Source organism: Eretmochelys imbricata, chromosome 3 (assembly GCF_965152235.1).
Source record: "Eretmochelys imbricata isolate rEreImb1 chromosome 3, rEreImb1.hap1, whole genome shotgun sequence".
In the NCBI taxonomy this organism is placed as follows: domain Eukaryota; kingdom Metazoa; phylum Chordata; order Testudines; family Cheloniidae; genus Eretmochelys; species Eretmochelys imbricata.
This window is the reverse complement of record NC_135574.1, coordinates 104,087,431-104,105,870: the sequence shown is the minus strand read 5'-3', so window position 1 is coordinate 104,105,870 and position 18,440 is coordinate 104,087,431. Positions and strand designations below refer to the sequence as shown.

At 41.8% G+C, this 18,440-nt stretch overlaps 1 protein-coding gene across 10 annotated transcripts in view; it reads left to right on the top strand.

Moving 5' to 3' along the window:
• Positions 1-5,263: 5,263 nt before the first annotated feature.
• BCLAF1 (BCL2 associated transcription factor 1) overlaps positions 5,264-18,440 on the top strand; it is a 30,987-nt gene continuing 17,810 nt past the window's right edge. For 9 of the 10 annotated variants that reach the window (XR_013345645.1, XR_013345644.1, XR_013345643.1 and 6 more), the window contains exons 1-5: positions 5,264-5,401; positions 9,282-9,353; positions 13,187-13,309; positions 13,895-14,800; positions 17,702-18,373. Coding sequence is in view for 4 of the 10 variants with exons in the window: in XM_077813095.1 (XP_077669221.1) it covers positions 13,206-13,309; positions 13,895-14,800; positions 17,702-18,373 (1,682 nt within the window). In the remaining 6 variants the exon portion in view is untranslated. The remainder of the gene's footprint in view (positions 5,402-9,281; positions 9,354-13,186; positions 13,310-13,894; positions 14,801-17,701; positions 18,374-18,440) is intronic. The other variant, XM_077813097.1, reaches the window with a different exon arrangement.

Sequence of the window (18,440 nt, the reverse complement as noted above, 5' to 3'; positions counted from 1 at the left end):
AAAAAACCCGCTCAGAATCCATCAACTTCCGCTTTTGTATCTAATTCAACCCTGGTGAACAGATGTGCCAAGTTTCACTCATGTAGGATTAGTTTTAAGGTCATTTTTAAAGTGTCTATGTGAAAAAAGCAGCAGGATTTTAAAGAGGTACAATAATGTATTAATTAATAATATTTGCTTTTCTATAACACCTTCCATCTGAAGATTTCAAAGTGGTTTACAGAGAGATAAGGTAGGTGAGGTAATATCTTTTATTGGACCAACTTCTGCTTGTGGAAGGTACAAGCTTTTGAGCTACACAGAGTTCTTCTTCAGGTGTGGGGAAGGAAATCAGGGTGTCTGACCTAAATACAAGTTGGGACACAGACTGTTAAGCATAACGGGTAATACATGTTGTAGGAGGCCAGCTGAAAAGAAGTGGACAATTACAGATTGGATTGTTATGTATAAGGGGTTTGAAGTGGGCAATTAAGGGTAGCAGGCAGTCTGATGCATTACAAATTGTAATGAGCCATAAAACAAGAGTCCCTATTAAGTCAATGGTGATTGGAGTATAGCAAAGTTATGAATTTAAGTTCCCAGACTCACCATTTGAAGGTGTTATGAGGATTTCTTTGAAGATGACTATTGAAAGTGCAAATATGAAGTGATCACTTTGTGAGAAATATTCACCCATGGGTGATATGTTGGTTTTTGTTTTTTTTTGGTCTTTTATCATTTTCTGTGAGAGTTCATTGGAAAGCGTAGTGATTGTCTGATTTCACTCAAATAGTTGTTATTGGGGCATTGGATGCACTGGATGAGGTACATGATATTGTGACAGGTATATGTGGGACCCATGAATCTTAAAAGGTGTGCTGTGGCTGGTGCTGATCATCACAGCAATGGAGATATGTCTGCAGGTTTTGCATCCATTGTTCTGGCAGGGTCTGATGCCGGTTTGAGTTGGTGGGTCCTGGTCTGTAGGGAGCTTGCTTCTGATGATGAGCTTGGCAAGGTTGCTGTTGTTTAGGCCAGAAGAGAGTGTTCAGGAAAGATTTCTTTCAGGTCGGGTCCCCATCAAATATGGGCTGTAATTGTTTTAAGATGCCTTGTACGGATTCCAGTGTGGGCTCAGAGGTTTTTTTGTTTCGTTTCTTTCCCTGTATTGAAGCAGATTCTCCAGGGTATTTGGGTTGCTCATTCCATGGTGAAATCTACTTTTTTTATGAAGTGTCCTTGTTTAGTAAAGGCAATTTTAACTGTGTTTAGGTGTGTATCCCGGACTTTCTCTTTGGAGGAAATTCTGTGGTTTCTGAAGACCTGGCTGCAGATAACAACAGATTTTTTGGTGTGTCTGGGAGGGATCTGTGGAGGTAAGGGCGAGCTTGTATATACAGTAACTCTTCACTTAAAGTCGTCCGGGTTAACGTTGTTTTGTTGTTACGTCACTGATCTATTGGAGAACATACTCATTTAAAGATGCACAATGTTTACTTATAACGTTGTTTAGCCTTGGGGACTTCGAACTAGGGTGGGCCGGCAGCCCCCCTATCAGCTCCTCTCCACCCCACCCCACCCCCCCAGCACCTCCTGCTCGCCGGTGGCCCTGTGGATCAGCAGGTCCTCCCTCCTTCCCTCCCCATGCCTCCCGCCCGCAGCAATCAGCTGTTTTGTAGTGTTCACAAGGCTCTTGGGGGGGGCAGGGGGGGAAGCTCTGGGAGGTGGGGGAGGAGGGAGGATGTAGCGCACTGCCCCCCGCGCCTCCCACCTGCAGCAATCAGCTGTTTCGTGGCATTCAGGAGGCTGGGGGAGAGGAGCAAGGATGTGGTGCACTCGGGAGGAGGAGGTGGAACAGGGGCAGGAAGAGGCGAGGCAGGGTCTTGGGGGAAGGGGTGGAGTGGGGGCGGGCCTGGGGCAGAGCTGGGGGTTGAGTATCCCCAGCACTTTGGAAAGAACAGCAAGAGGAGCAGCTGGACGATCCATCCTCTTTCATCCTCTGATTCCACCACCTCAACCAAGCTTCACAGTCATCATTGCTGAGTACAGTATTAAATTGTTTGTTTAAAATTGTTTAAAACTTATACTGTATATGTATATAATGTCTTTTGTCTGGCAAAAAAAATTCTCTGGAACCTAACTCCCCCTTTTACATTACTTCTTATGGGGAAATTGGATTTGCTTAACATCATTATGCTTAAAGTCACATTTTTCAAGAACGTAACCACAACATTAAGCAAGGAGTTACTGTAGTCTTTTGTAGGATTCCATTGTTGAAGCTAATTGTGGCGTCCAGGAAGTTGATGCGGTGCGGGAGTTTGATGGATGGGTGGTGGTGGTTGAAGTTGTGGTGGAAATCTATGAGGGAGTTTAGGTTGTTTGACCTAGGGATGAAAACATAATTGATGTATCTCAGGTCTATCACTGGTTTTGTGGTGCATTTTTTCAGAAATTCTTCCCTGAGGTGGCCCATGAAGAGGCTGGCATATTGGGGAGCGATCCTAGTAACTATGGCTGTTTCCATGGTTTGGACAAAATGTTTGTTGTTGAATGTGAAGTTGTGGGTGAGGATGAAATGGATGAGTTTGGCAATGATTTGGGGTGGATTTCTGAACACTGTACATTACCTTATAGGTATTTGAGGCAGGCAGCAATGCGAACATGGTGAGTGATGGTGTATAGGGAGGTGACATCCATGGTGGCAAAGATGGTCTTCTGTAGCGGAGGTTGTGGAGTTTCTGGAGGAAGTCAGTAGTGCTTTGGAGAAAGCTGGTCCTTTGTGTGGTGAGTGGATTGAGGATGGTTTCCTGACATTTCTTCAGACATGAGGGGTCTGCCTGAGTTCCCTGGTTTGTGTATCTTGGGAAGGGGGGAATTTAGGGAAGTAGAATGTACTTACCCAAACCCAACCAGAATAACAGGGCTAATATATCTATTCTGTGAAAGTGCCAACAGCTCTTTAATTCCATATATATATATATATATATATAAATAAAATAAAAGAGACAAGATCCTCTACCTGCATAGTTTCCACTAGAAGCAGGACGAGGTATTCACTGAGAGCTGACTTAGATGAAAGAGTGCCATCTACTGAATCATCATCTTTATTTCTTTCCCTATAATTTGTCCAATCCATAGATTGACACAGCCTAATACTACTAGGTTTGTGAGACTAAACACAATCATAACGTGAAATGACATAGCTGGAAGAACAACCAGTCGGAGAACACTTCAATCTCTTTGGTCACTCAATTACAGACCTAAAAGTGGCAATTCTTCAACAAAAAAACTTCAAAAACAGACTCCAACGAGAGACTGCTGAATTGGAATGAATTTGAAAACTGGATACAATTAACTTAGGCTTGAATAAAGACTGGGAGTGGATGTGTCATTACACAAAGTAAAACTATTTCCCCGTATTTATTCCCCCTCCCCCACTGTTCCTCAGACATTCTTGTCAAATGCTGGAAATGGCCCACCTTGATTATCACTACAAAAGGTACCCCCCCATCCCCTCCCCCCCCCCGTAATACTTCACCTTACCTGATCACTCTCATTACAGTGTGTCTGGTAACACCCATTGTTTCATGTTCTCTGTGTATATAAATCTCCCCACTGTATTTTCCACTGAATGTATCCAATGAAGTGAGCTGTAGCTCATGAAAGCTTATGCTCAAATAAATTTGTTAGTCTCTAAGGTGCCACGAGTACTCCTTTTCTTTTTGCAGATACAGACTAACACAGCTGCTACTCTGATAGCTGGAAGGGTTAATCTCAGGCTTTTGTACAGAAGAGCTAAACCTTAACACAGCTCAGATTCAAATTTTGCTATCACTTATGATGGAGTAAACTTGGAGTAACTCCACTGATTTCAATGGAGTTGCTCCAACTTTACACTGGTATCAATGAGAAAAACTCAATCCCTGTGCCCTGAAATCTCTTTGGGAGTGGGACTACATCATCACATTGTAATGTTGCAATGCACCATGCCATGCCAACACTGCTCTTAGACCTCAGAAGGGTCTTGACCATAGATCCTCAGAAACTCACCTTTCAGCTTTAGAAATGTGAATATGTGAAGGAGCTCAGCTAACACATAAAACAGTGGTTCTCAAACTTTTGTACTGGTGACCCCTTTCACATAGCAAGCCTCTGAGTGCAACCCCCTTATAAATTAAAAACATTTTTAAATATATTTAACACCATTATAAATGCTGTAGGTAAAGTGGGGTTTGGGGTGGAGGCTGACAGCTCGCAACCCCTCATGTAATAACCTCACAACCCCCTGAGAGGTCCCGACCCCCAGTTTGAGAACCCCTGACATAGAATATTCCTTCAGTCTGAACAACTGTTCTTCTGTGCACCAAGAACTTAGATGAGACCACGATGACGGAATCCATTTAAAACAGAACCTGTAAGAAGGCCATAGAGCGAAGACAGAAGATTCTTTCTAATGGCCTGAGTTAGTGCAGAAAAAAGGGTGAGGGAACTTTTTCCTGTGGAGAGGAATCAAAGATCAGAAGTAAGGGGCAAAAGTAAAAACCCATCAAATTAGTGTTATTATGTACTCGACTTTGTGGCATATGAATGCACTATCTACATTCAAGTATCACAATGAGCAGCCACAGTTCATGTTTGTTGCAGTGGCAGTGCTGCAACCCTTAAGGTGAATTCCCTCCTGCTCCCTCTTCTCACATATTATATTGCTGTACTGCAACAAAGCAATATGCAAACATCTGCTGCAAAAGCTACTGCAGTAAAGCGCCGTTGTTAAGAGATCTCGTTCCGTCCCGCAGAAAAGACTGATCGGATCAGAGAGTGCTCCTATCTGGCTCTGCTCAGCTTTACACAGAGCGAGAGAGCGCACCTTGCACAGCTTCCTGTGGATGGGCGCAACCTTTCCCCTACAGGTAACTAACTCTCCTAGGGGTGGGGGCCCTTCCCCCTGCAGGTCACCCTACGCGGGAGGGAGACAGGATGCTGCAGGAGGAGTCCTTCCCCCGCGATTACACTCAGCTAGGAGGTGCCATGGCGGGAGCGCGGCCCGTTCTGGGGGCCTCGGTGCAGGTCGCTCCGCGTGGGGCGGGACCCGGGCCCATTCCTTTCTGGTCGCTCACTTTCTTAGGATACGAACGCAGGCTCCCGGGTGTCATGTGACTGAGTTTACCGTCACCTGATTAATCCGGAAGCAGCGGCCTCCATCTTTGCTGTGGGCAGAGACCCGACGCCAACACAGCAGTGCTTATGAGTGCGCGACTTTACGAAGCTCAGAGCGGAAGTGACGTGTCCTAGTCTCGCGCTGCCGTAGTCCTCCTCTCTCTTTTCTCTATGGTTTTCCCTCCCAGTCTCTTCCTCACGGCGACGGGAAATGGCCGCCGAGCTGCGATAAGGGAGCGGGGCAGCTGGGAGCGCCGCCCGCCAGGTGAGGGCAGAGGGCGGGCTCGGCTACGCAGGCGGCAGGGAGGGAACGGAGGGAACTGGGAGCCGCGAGGACCCGCCAACGGGCTAGCGGCCTCGCGCAGTGTCTGGCGGGTTTGTGTTTCCGCTCCGCGCGGCCAGGCCGCGGGGAGCGGCGGGGAGAAACTACGGGGGCGCCAGACCCTCCCCCCATGGGGAGCGCGCGCGCACGCGGCCCGGGGCTGCCGCGGGCTCCTGGAGCTGCGGTGCCTTTGGCGAGGGGCCGCCCCGCCTCCAGCAGTGGGCCGGTGGCCTGCGCCAGGCCCGGCGGGAAGCGCAGGGGAGCGGGCGGCGGGGGCGTTATCGCCTGGCAGGCCCCGTGCTCTTCGCCGGCGCCTGCCGGGAGCCGTGCCCAGTTCAGCGGGAGCAGCGCTGTGAGCGGGCGGGGAAGCCGTTCAGCCCTGCCAGGCGGGCACTGCCGCGGGGGGAGGCTGCTCCGCGCTCGGCGCCTTTATAGTCCCCTTTTCCTTTTTAAAACTTGGATTTTTCTGTTTCCTCCGCTTTGTGAAAGAGCGACCCGAGCCGGGGGACCTGCGCTCTTAAGCGCGGGTGGCACAAATGCAGGGAGCGCCCAAGCTGAAAAGGGAGGTTTCAGTCATGTCCTTAGTCTTTGTTCACTGGGTAAACACTCGCCTTCCTTCTGATGGAGCAGCAATTAGGTTCTTGTTTACTTAATGCACCAGCAGCATTTGTGAAGTCAGTACAACTCTGATAGCCGATTGGAGATTTAGAAGCAAAACTTTTAGCCCAACTCTTCCTTCTTTAAAGGAGTAGTTACTTTCTCCTATAGAAAGAGCAGGGGGAGCATGAAACAGAGCCTTCCTTGGCATTGCATAAAGTGGCTGTTTTTATGTTTTAAGGCAGTAGTTTTCAACTTGGGGTCTACCAGATGGCCTAAGATTTCCAAAGGATCTGCAGCTCCATTTGAAATTTTTTAGGGCCCTGCACATGAAGAAAGGTTGAAAATCACTGTTCTAAGAGGATGGTAGTGATTGCTCTGAAAAATAAACACACAGTTCAGACCACCACCAGCTCAAAATTATTGTGTGAGATTTGCTGCTTAAAATACCTACATTACCATCGGATGTAATTTATGTGCTGGCAGGATTCCTCGAAACGTTATGGTGATGACTCGTAATTGCATGTTAAATAAACATAGGCTTCTCTTTATATTTCTACTTGTGTGCAATAATGTCTGTAGTGTATTGATTGCTGGCAGAATAAAGAAATCTTGTTACTACCAACATGACATCTATTAACTTAAATGTACAAATATTTTTGAAATATCTTCTCATTTCTCTGTAAGGAAATAATGATTCAAATCAAATAGTTCTGGAGAAAATCAATTTTATTATTTCACTGTCTCACTTTAATTTCCATATCTCAGTATTTCTTAGATGGACATGTTTTGTCTGTACAGCATAGAGACAATCATTTTCATTTTACTCCTGGGGGAATTCTGCACAAGAAATGGAGAATTCTGCATACAATATTTAAAAATTCTACATATTTTATTTGTCAAAATGACACTATAAATACTCTACTTTCAATTATTTTGGTAATTTATTTCAGAATACCTGTCAACAAGTATATCTGAAACAATACAATTAACAAAAAAGATTTAGGAAATGTTTTTGACTAAAAGATTCCTTACTAGGCATATTAACACTAGAATACAGAAACGTATTTCGCATACCCCTCAGAAGCAGTGCAAAAGCTTGGTGGGAGTCTGGTAACGGAGGAGCCGAGGGAGAGGGAAGTAATTGCTGGGAAGGAGCCTGGGTGTGAGCCTGGAGTGTTGTTAGGTGTGGATGGGAGAAGTATGGAACAGATTGGGGGGGGGCGGGGGGATGGATTGTTGGGGAGCCTTCCCCATGCAGACCCTGGCTGACCCCTAGCCTCTCCCCTTCAGTCAGGCACATCTGCCCCTGTTCCCATGTGTCTCTGCATCCCTCCTCCCCCCCCATCCTCATGGGTCCCTGCACCCCTGTCCCCATGCACTGTCTCCCCCTGTCCCCATGTGTCCATGCATCCCCACTAAGCTCTCCCACCGTCCCCCCATTCTCATGTGGCCATGCACCCCCACTTCTTTCAGCCCCTGCTCCAGTTTGTTCCCTGCCCCAGCCCTTCTGAATCCCAGTCTTTGTGACCCCCCTGCTCTGTCCATTCCCCCTCACCTGGCCCTGCAGACATGTTGCTGTGAAAAAAGCAGCCTCTGCTCTCTCTCTGTCAGCCGCTGACTGCTATGTATCCGGGGTAGCCGTGTTAGTCTGTTTCCACAAAAACAACGACGAGTCCGGTGGCACCTTAAAGACTAACAGATCGGTTAGTCTTTAAGGTGCCACTTAACTCTTTGGCTGCTGTGGTGAGCCAGCTGCCCTCTGTTCTGGTGCCACAGCAGCCCCTGGTGGCAAAGGGCATCATTGCAGTTCCTATCTGACAAGGTATTTTCTGTGGAGAAAAAAAATCTGCGGGGACATGAATTCTGTATGTATGCAGTGGCACAGCATCCTCCAGGAGTATTAACTGTCAGATAGCTCTGAAAACATGTGTATGCAAGAGTAATCTCACAATGTTGAAAAATCTGAAAATATACACACAGTTGCAAGTTGAAGTACAGTGGTTCTCAAACTTTTGTATTGTGACCCCTTTTGCAACCCCCTTTATAAATTAAAAACACATTTTAAAATATTTAACACTATTATAAATGCTGGAGGCAAAGCAGAGTTTGGGGGTGGAGGCTGACAGCTCGTGACCCACATGTAATAATCTTACGACCCCCCTGAGGGGTTGTGACTCCCAGTTTTAGAATCCCTGAGGTATAATCTCTGTCCATTGAGAAAGTAGCAAATGCATCATCATCAAATCTTTTCACTTTATTGTGTCCAAAAGCAACAAATGGGTGTGTGTAATTTCATATATCATAGTGAAAACAGAACGTGTAACTCTTCTACAGGGTTGCCTGCACATGGAGTTAGTCAGAATCTGACTTTTGCAAGAAGTGTCTGTCTACTTTTGGAAAACAGCTGTATCTGAATAGGTCCATGTGTAGACACTGATTTGAGTGCCTTTTTTCCAAATTATTAAATAATGTTGGGATGCAGAAGCATTTATGCATCAATCCTACTTAATGTTGAAGTCCTGTGGAAAAATTCCTATTTAGTTGAGTGGGAGTAGGAGTGAGCCCTTAATTTACATATAGCTGTGAGGTACTGAGATACCTTGGTGCTGTGGGTTGTAAAAATACCTAAATTGAGACCAAGTTCATTTACTCTGAGATGCCAGATACTGACTAAAACGTGATTCTGTTTCTACAAACCCAAATCTTTGTGTAGAATTTTTCTGTGCTGGACGCTTTGTACAGATCATGGAATGCTGAATTCTGGTGCAGTGTTTTCCTAATATGCTCTTTGACATTCTGATTCCGTCTGTGTAAAAACAAAATTCTTTAGACAGTGAAACATGGTGGGTAGCAGATTAATTACTGTCCATATCTTTTATGCTCCCATAAGACTATGAAAGAAAACTTTATGAGAAAATATTAGGGATTTAAATGCCTGTACATGTTTTTGGACATTTCTGCATCCATACATATCTAATATAGCCATATATATGTCTAATAGTCTTATTAGGTGTTGCATAGAGACCTCCTTATAAAGTTTTCATTGATGTCATTTAAAAAGAGGATTCCAGTTAGACCCTGTATACATAGCATTTTCCTCAGAGATATTTTTGAACACATATTATGTTAAACAAACCTTTCTGAACAAAATTGTGCCTCATTCACATAAAACTTTTTAGGAAACTGAATAAGCATATCATTCAAAATCATTTTTGTTTTACAGGAATTAATATTTCTGAGAGCACATTTTCAGAATTTTAAAATCACTTCATTGATTAACATCTAGAGGCCTAAGGTAAGATTAACATTTGGTTTATTTCTGTCACTTTTATATTTCTAGTCTGATCTGAACCTGGCTATTTAAAACATGTAAATTGAATGGTTTAATCCTCCAGAGACTACAATATTTGTGAATGTATGGCTAAAATGTTTAGTTCTAAAATTTCAGTATTCAATATGTTTTGCATCTAGTAAAATGTTCTGTGTGTGTGATGTCCAGTTGAGAATATGCCTAGTCCTAGAATGTAGTTTGTAAATGTATAATCAATAATGCTAAATAGTCACAGTGAAAATTTATGAACAGATTATTTCCATTTTAAGGATGCAATCACATTCTATTATGAATTCTATTTTTAATCTCTTATTAGTCGGGCTGGAAAAATTGATTTGACTTGAAAATTGCTAGGCTTACCAGAAAACTAAGGAGATTTTTTCCGTAAACTTTGAAGAAAATTAGTAAATCTGGTCATAAAATGTACTACTATGTAACTTTCCGTGTAACCTGTGAAAGAATTTTCAGTGAGATTTAACTATAGTATTGAAGAAAATTGGTTGCAATTAAGCAGTTTGATTAAAAAAAAAATTAACAGCGTTAGAGTATGGCTATAAGTGCTACAGTGGCATAGCTGCTATACTGCGGCTATGCTGCTGCAGTGTAGACACTTCCTACATTGAGAAAATGTTTTTTTTAATCGATGTAGTGAAACCACCTCACCAAGAGATAGTAGCTAAGTCAAAGGAAGTATTGTGTTGATCTAGCTGCATCTACAGTGGATGATAGGTTGTCCTAACTACATTGCACAGAGTGTGAAATTTTTCACAGCCTTGAGTGATGTAGCTAGGTCGATGTAATTTTTAAGTGTAGACCAGGCCTATGTATGAGTAGTTTAATCATAGATGGCTGGCAGTAGCTTAGAGAGAACATATGAGACCTACATTTCATCTGGGTAAACACATTTTCCCGAAGCTCAAGTAATAGAAGACTGCCTTTTTGGAGTTAAAAGACTAACGTTCTGGCTTTTGCAAGTTTGTGTTTTATCTAGTTCTATGCACAATTGTTTTGTAGCCTTGGATTTATTTCAGAATGGTAATTGGATGTTTTTCTGCAAATTACAAAGAAAACTCATCAACCTGTGTTTAAATCACAGTTATCCTGAATGTAGAGCCACTTAATAGCAGTTCTTTATTTATAGTGGAACCGTGATAGCCTTATGTTCACTCGCCTTATAATTTAAAAAAAATTCTAATGTGGCATGAAAGTTTTGTTATGGATGCTTCTGAAAGCATGCACTATGTTTGAGTCCAGTTAGCTTAAAAAACACTTGATTGGAAAACTTCAAACTTACATAGTGTTACATGCCAATTTTTAAAAAAATGTTAAGAGCTTGCATTGCATAAATTGTATACTGGGCTAGGAGAAATAGAATAGAACTGGAATACCCTGTGGATTATGCCTACTCTCTTTAGAGCAGTTCAAGGCAGGGGGAGCTGCAGACTTGAACAAACCTAAGAAGCTCCAGAGCTCTGTAGTGCAGTGTAAGGAAATGGAAATCAGAACCCCTGTGGAGCTGCTAAACTCTACACTGACCATGTTTTTGGTTTTTCTGTTAACTAACAAGAAGCTGTGAACTTTAAAGTTGCTGGTTTTTATATATATGTACTCACACACACAGCATTAGAGTAGAAAATTAAATATTAAGGGAAGGTACGTATACATTTAAATATGCTTATAGTTCATAATCTTTTAAATATACATGTGTAAAATGTCTCAGTAAAATGTAAGAGATTGCATAAACTGAGTAAAAAGAAAAGGAGTACTTGTGGTACCTTAGAGACTAACAAATTTATTTGAGCACATGTACTTTTAGCTTATGCTTAAATAAATTTGTTAGTCTCTAAGGTGCCACAAGTACTCCTTTTCTTTTTGTGGATACAGACTAACATGGCTGCTACTCTGAAACCTGTCATAAACTGAGTGGTTTTTGTGTGTGTGTGTGTGTGTGTGTGTGTGTATATATATATATATACACACTTATAACAGTTCACTTTTATACTGTTATGTGCTTAGGTTTCTTTAATTGGTAAAGATCCTTGTGGAGAGCAAGCAGGATGTATATGCACAGTAGCAACTTTGTTAAAGTTCACAAAGTTTTTGTCTTTTATTTTTATATATCTATATATAAATGGGTGTGTGACTGACTCCAACATCTGAAAAATATACATAGGTGCATGACAGAATATCCTTGTTTTATTGCACTTGTATTGCCAATAATAGATAAAGGTTAGCTTTAGGCTTTTACAAAAAGGTTATATAAAGTGTCAGTATCGATACATTTTATCCCTTTGCTTTAACTTATTTTAAATCATTGTTAGCACTGCTGATTTTGGACTCTGAGGCACTGAAAACCAGAAGCTCCAAACTACTTGCCAGGAGTTTCAATTCAAGTCAGCACTCAGCTGATGCTTTCTCTCAAATGAATACAGTTCAAGTTGAGTTATGTTCAAAGGAAAATGATATTGAAACAAAGTTATTCTGTTTTTAACAGAACATAAGGAAATTTGAAATGCTAAACTGGAAAGAACTAAGTTGTGTGTGGGTTTTTTCCCCTATGGCTGATGTTTTTTTAAGATTATATCTAGCCAGGATCGTTAATTTACACAGCTAATAGTCAGTTGCAAATTGTTTAGTTATACCCTAGGTATCTTTATTCAGTTAGTTGCTGTAGTCTTAAGAAACTTAAAGCCCATAACAATTTTCATATTAATTTGTAAGAAAATTTTAAAAAATGAATCTTAAAAAATATTCTTGATTGGAGGAAATGTGATTGAGGCTATGTAGCTTTAGTCCACATGAATGAAGGGTAATACACACAGCTCAAAATTATTCTTTCTCTTAAACAGAATGCTGGGTGTTTCTTCATGTCTTTTTGTTTTAAGGGTCAGCACATATCAGGTTGTGCAGCTCTGGAGAGAGCTGTAAGTTTTGGGTGCATAGCTTGCTTTTGTGCTTCCAGCAGTTAGTAATATTTTTTTAAAGGCACATATTGTATAGATTAAAAAAAAAAGATATTTTACTTAAACTGGCAGCTTTGGTGCAAATTCTCATCTGTGTTTGAAGCCTTAGAAGTAGCTCAGACTCATACTGTGAACTGAAGAAAGAAGGTAGTTTTTCTTTAATGCTACTTCTCCCATATAAATTATCGTTTCCATTCAGTGGTGAATAGATTTAAAAAAAAATCTTTAATCTGATTTCACACTTCTGAATTATTTTAAAGTTTTCACATGGAGAATTTTGAATTGCTCAGGATGAAGACTACTTGTTTAAAAGTGAGATGAAAGGGAAATTGTCAAAATTGCATTAAATTGGCCTACGGTTTACATTCAGTGCTTGATTGCAGGTACAAAACACCTTCCAAGCTGCTACTACATGTCACTTGTCCAAAGCTGGAAAAACATGTTGACTAGAAAACCTCCCCTTCCCTATCAAATCTTTGAGTGCTTGCTGAGGGGAGAATTCTTTTTCACCCTGGTCTCTTTCTCCTCCCGCCAAAAGCTCTTCCATCCAAATAGTTAGGACACACGAGATCTGGGGTAGTGGCTTGACAGCATCGGTAATTTAAAGAATCCAGATGGTCTAGTCAGTCTTCGATGTAATCTTTTTCATCCCCAAAGTGCTAAAGTGGTATTTACTTTTATATAGTTAGATTTTTTTTTCTAGTCAAAAATATTTTATTCTCTTTCTATTAAGAGCCTGATTCACGATATAACAGTAAGATTCACTAATCTGGGCTACATGAAATCTAAATGTTTTCCCTATCACTTTTTTTCACTGTTCTTCCTTTTGATTAGAAGCAATCCACTGAAGAAAATGGGTCGATCTAATTCTAGATCTCATTCTTCAAGATCAAAGTCCAGATCTCAGTCCACTTCTAGGTCAAGGTCCAGATCACATTCTAGAAAAAAGAGATACAGGTAAATTGATGGTACTTTAATTTATAGTTCTTTGGGCTAATTTGATTTAATGTTGTGGTGTTTAGTTGCTCTTTTCTTTAATATCTCCTCCACTTACATGTGGTCTTCAACAAAAGTGAATTTGGGACCTTAGTTCATCTTATTTGAGTTCAGCTTAGTTTTAATTCATCTTAGATGAACTAGATGTTAGTATTGTTGCTTTAATCATTTAGTGCCTCACTTAGTTTACCCTTGAACTTCTTCAAGGTGTACAACAAGAATGTAATTATGCTTCCTGACTTTTTTTTTTCTTTACATGGTATTTCATTTGTGTGGTCCCGTTCCTGATGGCTTGTCACTCTTACATATAGCTTTTCAAATCACAAGTAACTTGTAGTACTGACTTAATTTGCAGCATCAAACTGCTGGTCTTTTTATTTGATAGTTTATTCATAACATAGTCAATAAAGATGAATTATAGAGTTAATTTCTCATGTACTTTTAGTGTATTACCAACAAATTGCATTTGACATCGGGTTTTAGTATATTTATTTATCTTAAAGGATTTTTGAATTGTCATGTACTAACTTTTTCTTTTAATTTTAGTTCTAGGTCTCGGTCTAGGACCTATTCACGATCTCGCAGTAGGGATCGTGTTTATTCTAGAGATTATCGCAGAGATTACAGAAATAATAGAGGAATGAGACGCCCCTATGGTTACAGAGGAAGAGGTAGAGGGTATTATCAAGGAGGAGGTGGTAGATATCATCGTGGAGGTTACAGACCTGTCTGGAATCGAAGACACTCCCGAAGCCCTAGGCGGGGTCGTTCACGTTCCAGAAGTCCAAAGCGAAGGTCTGTGTCTTCCCAGAGGTCCAGGAGCAGATCTCGTCGATCTTACAGATCTTCCAGGTCTCCAAGGTCCTCTTCATCTCGTTCTTCATCCCCATACAGCAAATCTCCTGTCTCTTCCAAAAGACGTGGGTCTCTGGAAAAGCAGGCTAAGAAAACTGAGGGAGCTCCTTTGCAAGATAGCCCTTTAAAAAGTAAATCACAGGATGAACAGAAAGATACATTTGAACATGACCCATCTGAGTCCCTTGACGACTTTAACAAATCATCAGCAGCTTCTGGTGACATTTGGCCTGGCCTTTCAGCATATGATAACAGTCCAAGGTCACCCCATAGTCCTTCTATTGCCTCCCCACCCAGTCAGAGTTCATCTTGCTCTGATGCCCCCTTGCTCAGCACAGTTCACTCAGCTAAAAACACACCTCAACATTCACATTCCATTCAACATAGCCCTGAGAGGTCTGGCTCTGGTTCCCTTGGAAATGGTTCCAGTCGCTATAGTCCTTCTCAGAACAGCCCATTGCATCACATCCCTTCAAGGAGAAGCCCTGGAAAGACAATCCCTTCACAGAGTGCTCCACGTGAGGAGGCTCGAATGCGCTCATTTTATCCCGAAGTTGGGGAACAGGAAACTGCAAAGGGTGGAAAGTTTCTAAAAAGGTAAGAACTATATCTGTAAAAGTTTTGTTGAATCCTAAAATGTCCCTGTTTATTCTGTTGAACTTCATTTATTGAACCTATAAGCCTCCTGAACTGCCGCATGGAACAGCCTTGACTGCTTACTAATTTCAGTGTAGTTATGCTTAAGCTTAACACATGAAGAGCTTTCCTTTTTATTATACTTTAAATTCTTGGTTTAGCTGTATCCTTGTGGAACAGTTGGTTGTCCCTTTCCTTTACAGTGTATTTTTATATGTTCTGTTCACTAGTAGTATCTATAATGGCTTCATAAGAAAACATTAAATGGGAAGGGTGTAGTATATACCAGGTGTCTTCTGATTTTTATTTGCTAAAAAGAAAATTCTGTTCAGACTGACCTTTCATATCTCATAGAATGAAACTGTCCACTCCGCCCCCTCCCAGAAAATGGTTTTAAGTCTGTGTATGAGTTATGAGGAGTCCAGATCTTGGACTGGTTGGTTGAACTTAACTATGTCTACATGGAGGAAGGACTACATTAAAACAGAATGTATTTACATATTTTCCAGCTGACATCAGATGTTTAGGCATATATTTATAAAGTTGACACTCGAGATTTTTTTGATTATCAAATGTTCAATTTCAGAGTTAGAACTCTGAATAAAAATAAAGCTGTAGAAATCTTACTGAAAATGGACTGTTAACTTTTTGTCTGATTTCTTATAAAAATGGATTGAAAAATGAAGCAATCTGGCTTCTGTCCATGCTGTTTATGGAACTGAAATTAAATTGTTCCATCACTGAATTGCTATTCATAAATGTACTTATAAAGGCACCAGGATTCAGACTTTCCCATAAGTAAATACATTGCTGCCAGTGAGTATATTGGAAACTACTAGCATGAAAATACTGTATTGAGATAGTGTGAGCTGAATGAAATAAGCATTAATTTTTAAATGCATTCAGCAATGTTAAAGGAGTTAGGCTAGGTCTACACTTAAACTGCTACAGTGGCACAGCTGCAGTGCTGCACTGTAGACACTATTTATGCCAAAGGGAGCGGTTCTCCCATTAGCGAAGATAATCCACCTCCCTGAGGCTATATCTACACTGAAGATGCTACAACAGCAGCACTGCAGTTGTACCATTGTAACATTTTCAGTATGGTCACTACTTATACTGCCAGGAGGGGTTCTCCTCTCAGTGTAGGTAATCCGTCTCCCCGAGAGGTAGTAGGTAGGTGGATGGAAGAATTATTTTGTTGACCTTGCACTGTCAACATCAGGGGTTAGGTCAACCTAGCTACGTCTCTTGGGTTGTGGATTTTTCACACCCCTGAGAGATGTAGCTATGGTAGTGTAAATTCCCAGCGTAGACCAAGGATTGAAAAGCCAGTTTACATAGTTGTTCACAGTATTCCTGAAGTCTTAAGCCTTCTCTGCACTACAAAGTTTTGTTGGCAAAAGTTATGCCGCTTTAATTAAACCACTGTTGCATGTCCACACTAGCTCCTTGTGTCGGCAGAGTGCATCCACACTAACAGCTCTTGCATAGACACAGAGAGCAGTGCACTGTGGTCGCTATCCCACTGTGCAACTGGCTGCAAGGTGCTTTGGGAAGGGTTTTCAATTCCTCATGGGGCAGGTACAGTGTCACATGATGCAGGTTTCTAAATCCTATCATTCCAGGGGCATCCTAATAGATTGTCCACCGCCTTTTCAACTGAAGAGTGGGGGTGGGTGGGAAGGGAGGGAGAGGAGAGTGGTGTCTGGGGCTGGAGAGACAGCAGGCTGACAGCCTATCCTGAGGCAGGGGGAGGGGAACAGCCCCCCATCTCTGCTTGGCACAGCAGTCTCTCCTGAAGCAGCCTGCTCTGCCTGCTTACAGTTCTGTGATTCCTTCTAAGAGTTCTACAGCCTCCTGAGCAGCTCTCAGAGGAATGTCAAAGCAGCACAGCAATTCTTCTCCCCCACCCCTCCTGCAGCAGCAGTCTGCCTGCCCCTGTGTTCCTAGTGCAGGGCAAAACAGGAGCATTCCATGTTAATGATTTGCTCTTTGTTCCCCAAACAGAGCAGTACACCCAGGTGTCAGATACTTCCTGGAGCTTTGAAAGGGGAGGGGCGCATGCCTGCGGAACAGCAGAGGTCAAAACAGGGAGCAGAGCGCTCATGACAGGCTTTGTGGGATACTGGTGGAAGCTAGTTATGTTGACAAAACAAACTGCAGTGTCTACACTGTCCCTTTGTTGCTTTAACTTTGCTACAAAAAGTTTTATGCCCCTTGTTGAGATGGTTTTATTTTGCCGCCAAAAGTAGCTTTGTAGTGTGTACGCCTCCCCTGTTTTGTCGGCAAAAAACCGCTTTTGCCAACAAAACTTTGTACTGTAGACAAGGCCTTACCGTGACTAATGACTTATGCCAATATAGAATTGTGGATTTCTGTTACAAGCACAGCAAGATTTTGAAAATGGTTTTTCATTTTTGTTTTTTTAATGGTACCCTTTTACTTTTGTTGAAAGAATTGTCCCTGAAATGTCAGGATTCAAGAGTAAAATGCAAACTGAAATACTAAACTTTCTATGATTCTCCTACAGACAAAATGACAGGCATAAAAGTGTTCGAAGCTGGGCACCAAATTAAAATGCCCCAAACCACTAGTTTTAAAAATTCCAGTTGTCAATTTCTAGGAATTTATATAGAAATGGATTTTCATATATATTTTTTTCCAAAGGATAGCACATAAGTGGCTGTGGATGTAATAATAGTGCTGTGCAAAAAAGTATATGCTGAACAGTTGAACTACTCAGTGGAATTTGTTTTTATGTTGGTGATTTTGTGATACTGAGGTGACTCAGAAGTGAAATGCAAATGAACTGGAATGAATGCAATCCAGAGTTACCATCCTCTTCTTTGCTATCCACAGGTACACAGATGAAGAGTCTAGAGTATACCTGCTTGATAGGGGTAATACCAGGGAGAAAGAGGCCCAGAAGGAGAGAGGATCAGAAAAAGGGAGGACAGAGGGAGAAAGGGAATGGGAGGATCAGGAAGCTTTAGATTATTTCATTGGTAAGGATGCTGGGAAGCAAAAGTTTAGTGACTCTGAAGGGGAGGAGACAGAGGAGACAGAGGATTATGGACAGTTCAGAAAATCTGTCCTCGCAGATCAGGGTAAAAATTTTGCTACTGCATCTCACCGGAATGCTGAGGAGGAAGGAACCAAATACAAATCTAAAATTTCAATGAAGGGCAATAGAGAGAGTGATGGATTTAGAGAAGACAAGAGTTATAAACTTAAAGAGACTGGCTATGTAGTGGAAAGGCCTAGTGCAACAAAAGATAAGCACAAGGAAGACGACAAAAGTTCTGAGAGAATAATGGTGAAGAAAGAAACTCAGTCACCTGAGCAGGTAAAGTCTGAAAAGCTCAAAGAACTCTTTGATTACAGTCCCCCTCTACACAAGAATCTGGATGCGAGAGAAAAATCCACCTTCCGAGAGGAGAGCCCACTTAGGATCAAAATGATAGCCAGTGACTCCCATCGTCCTGAAGTTAAGCTCAAAATGGCACCGGTACCTCTTGATGATTCCAATAGGTAAATTATCCCAATTCACAGTACACTTCCTCACCCACGTACAGAGTTTACCGAGACATTATTTCAA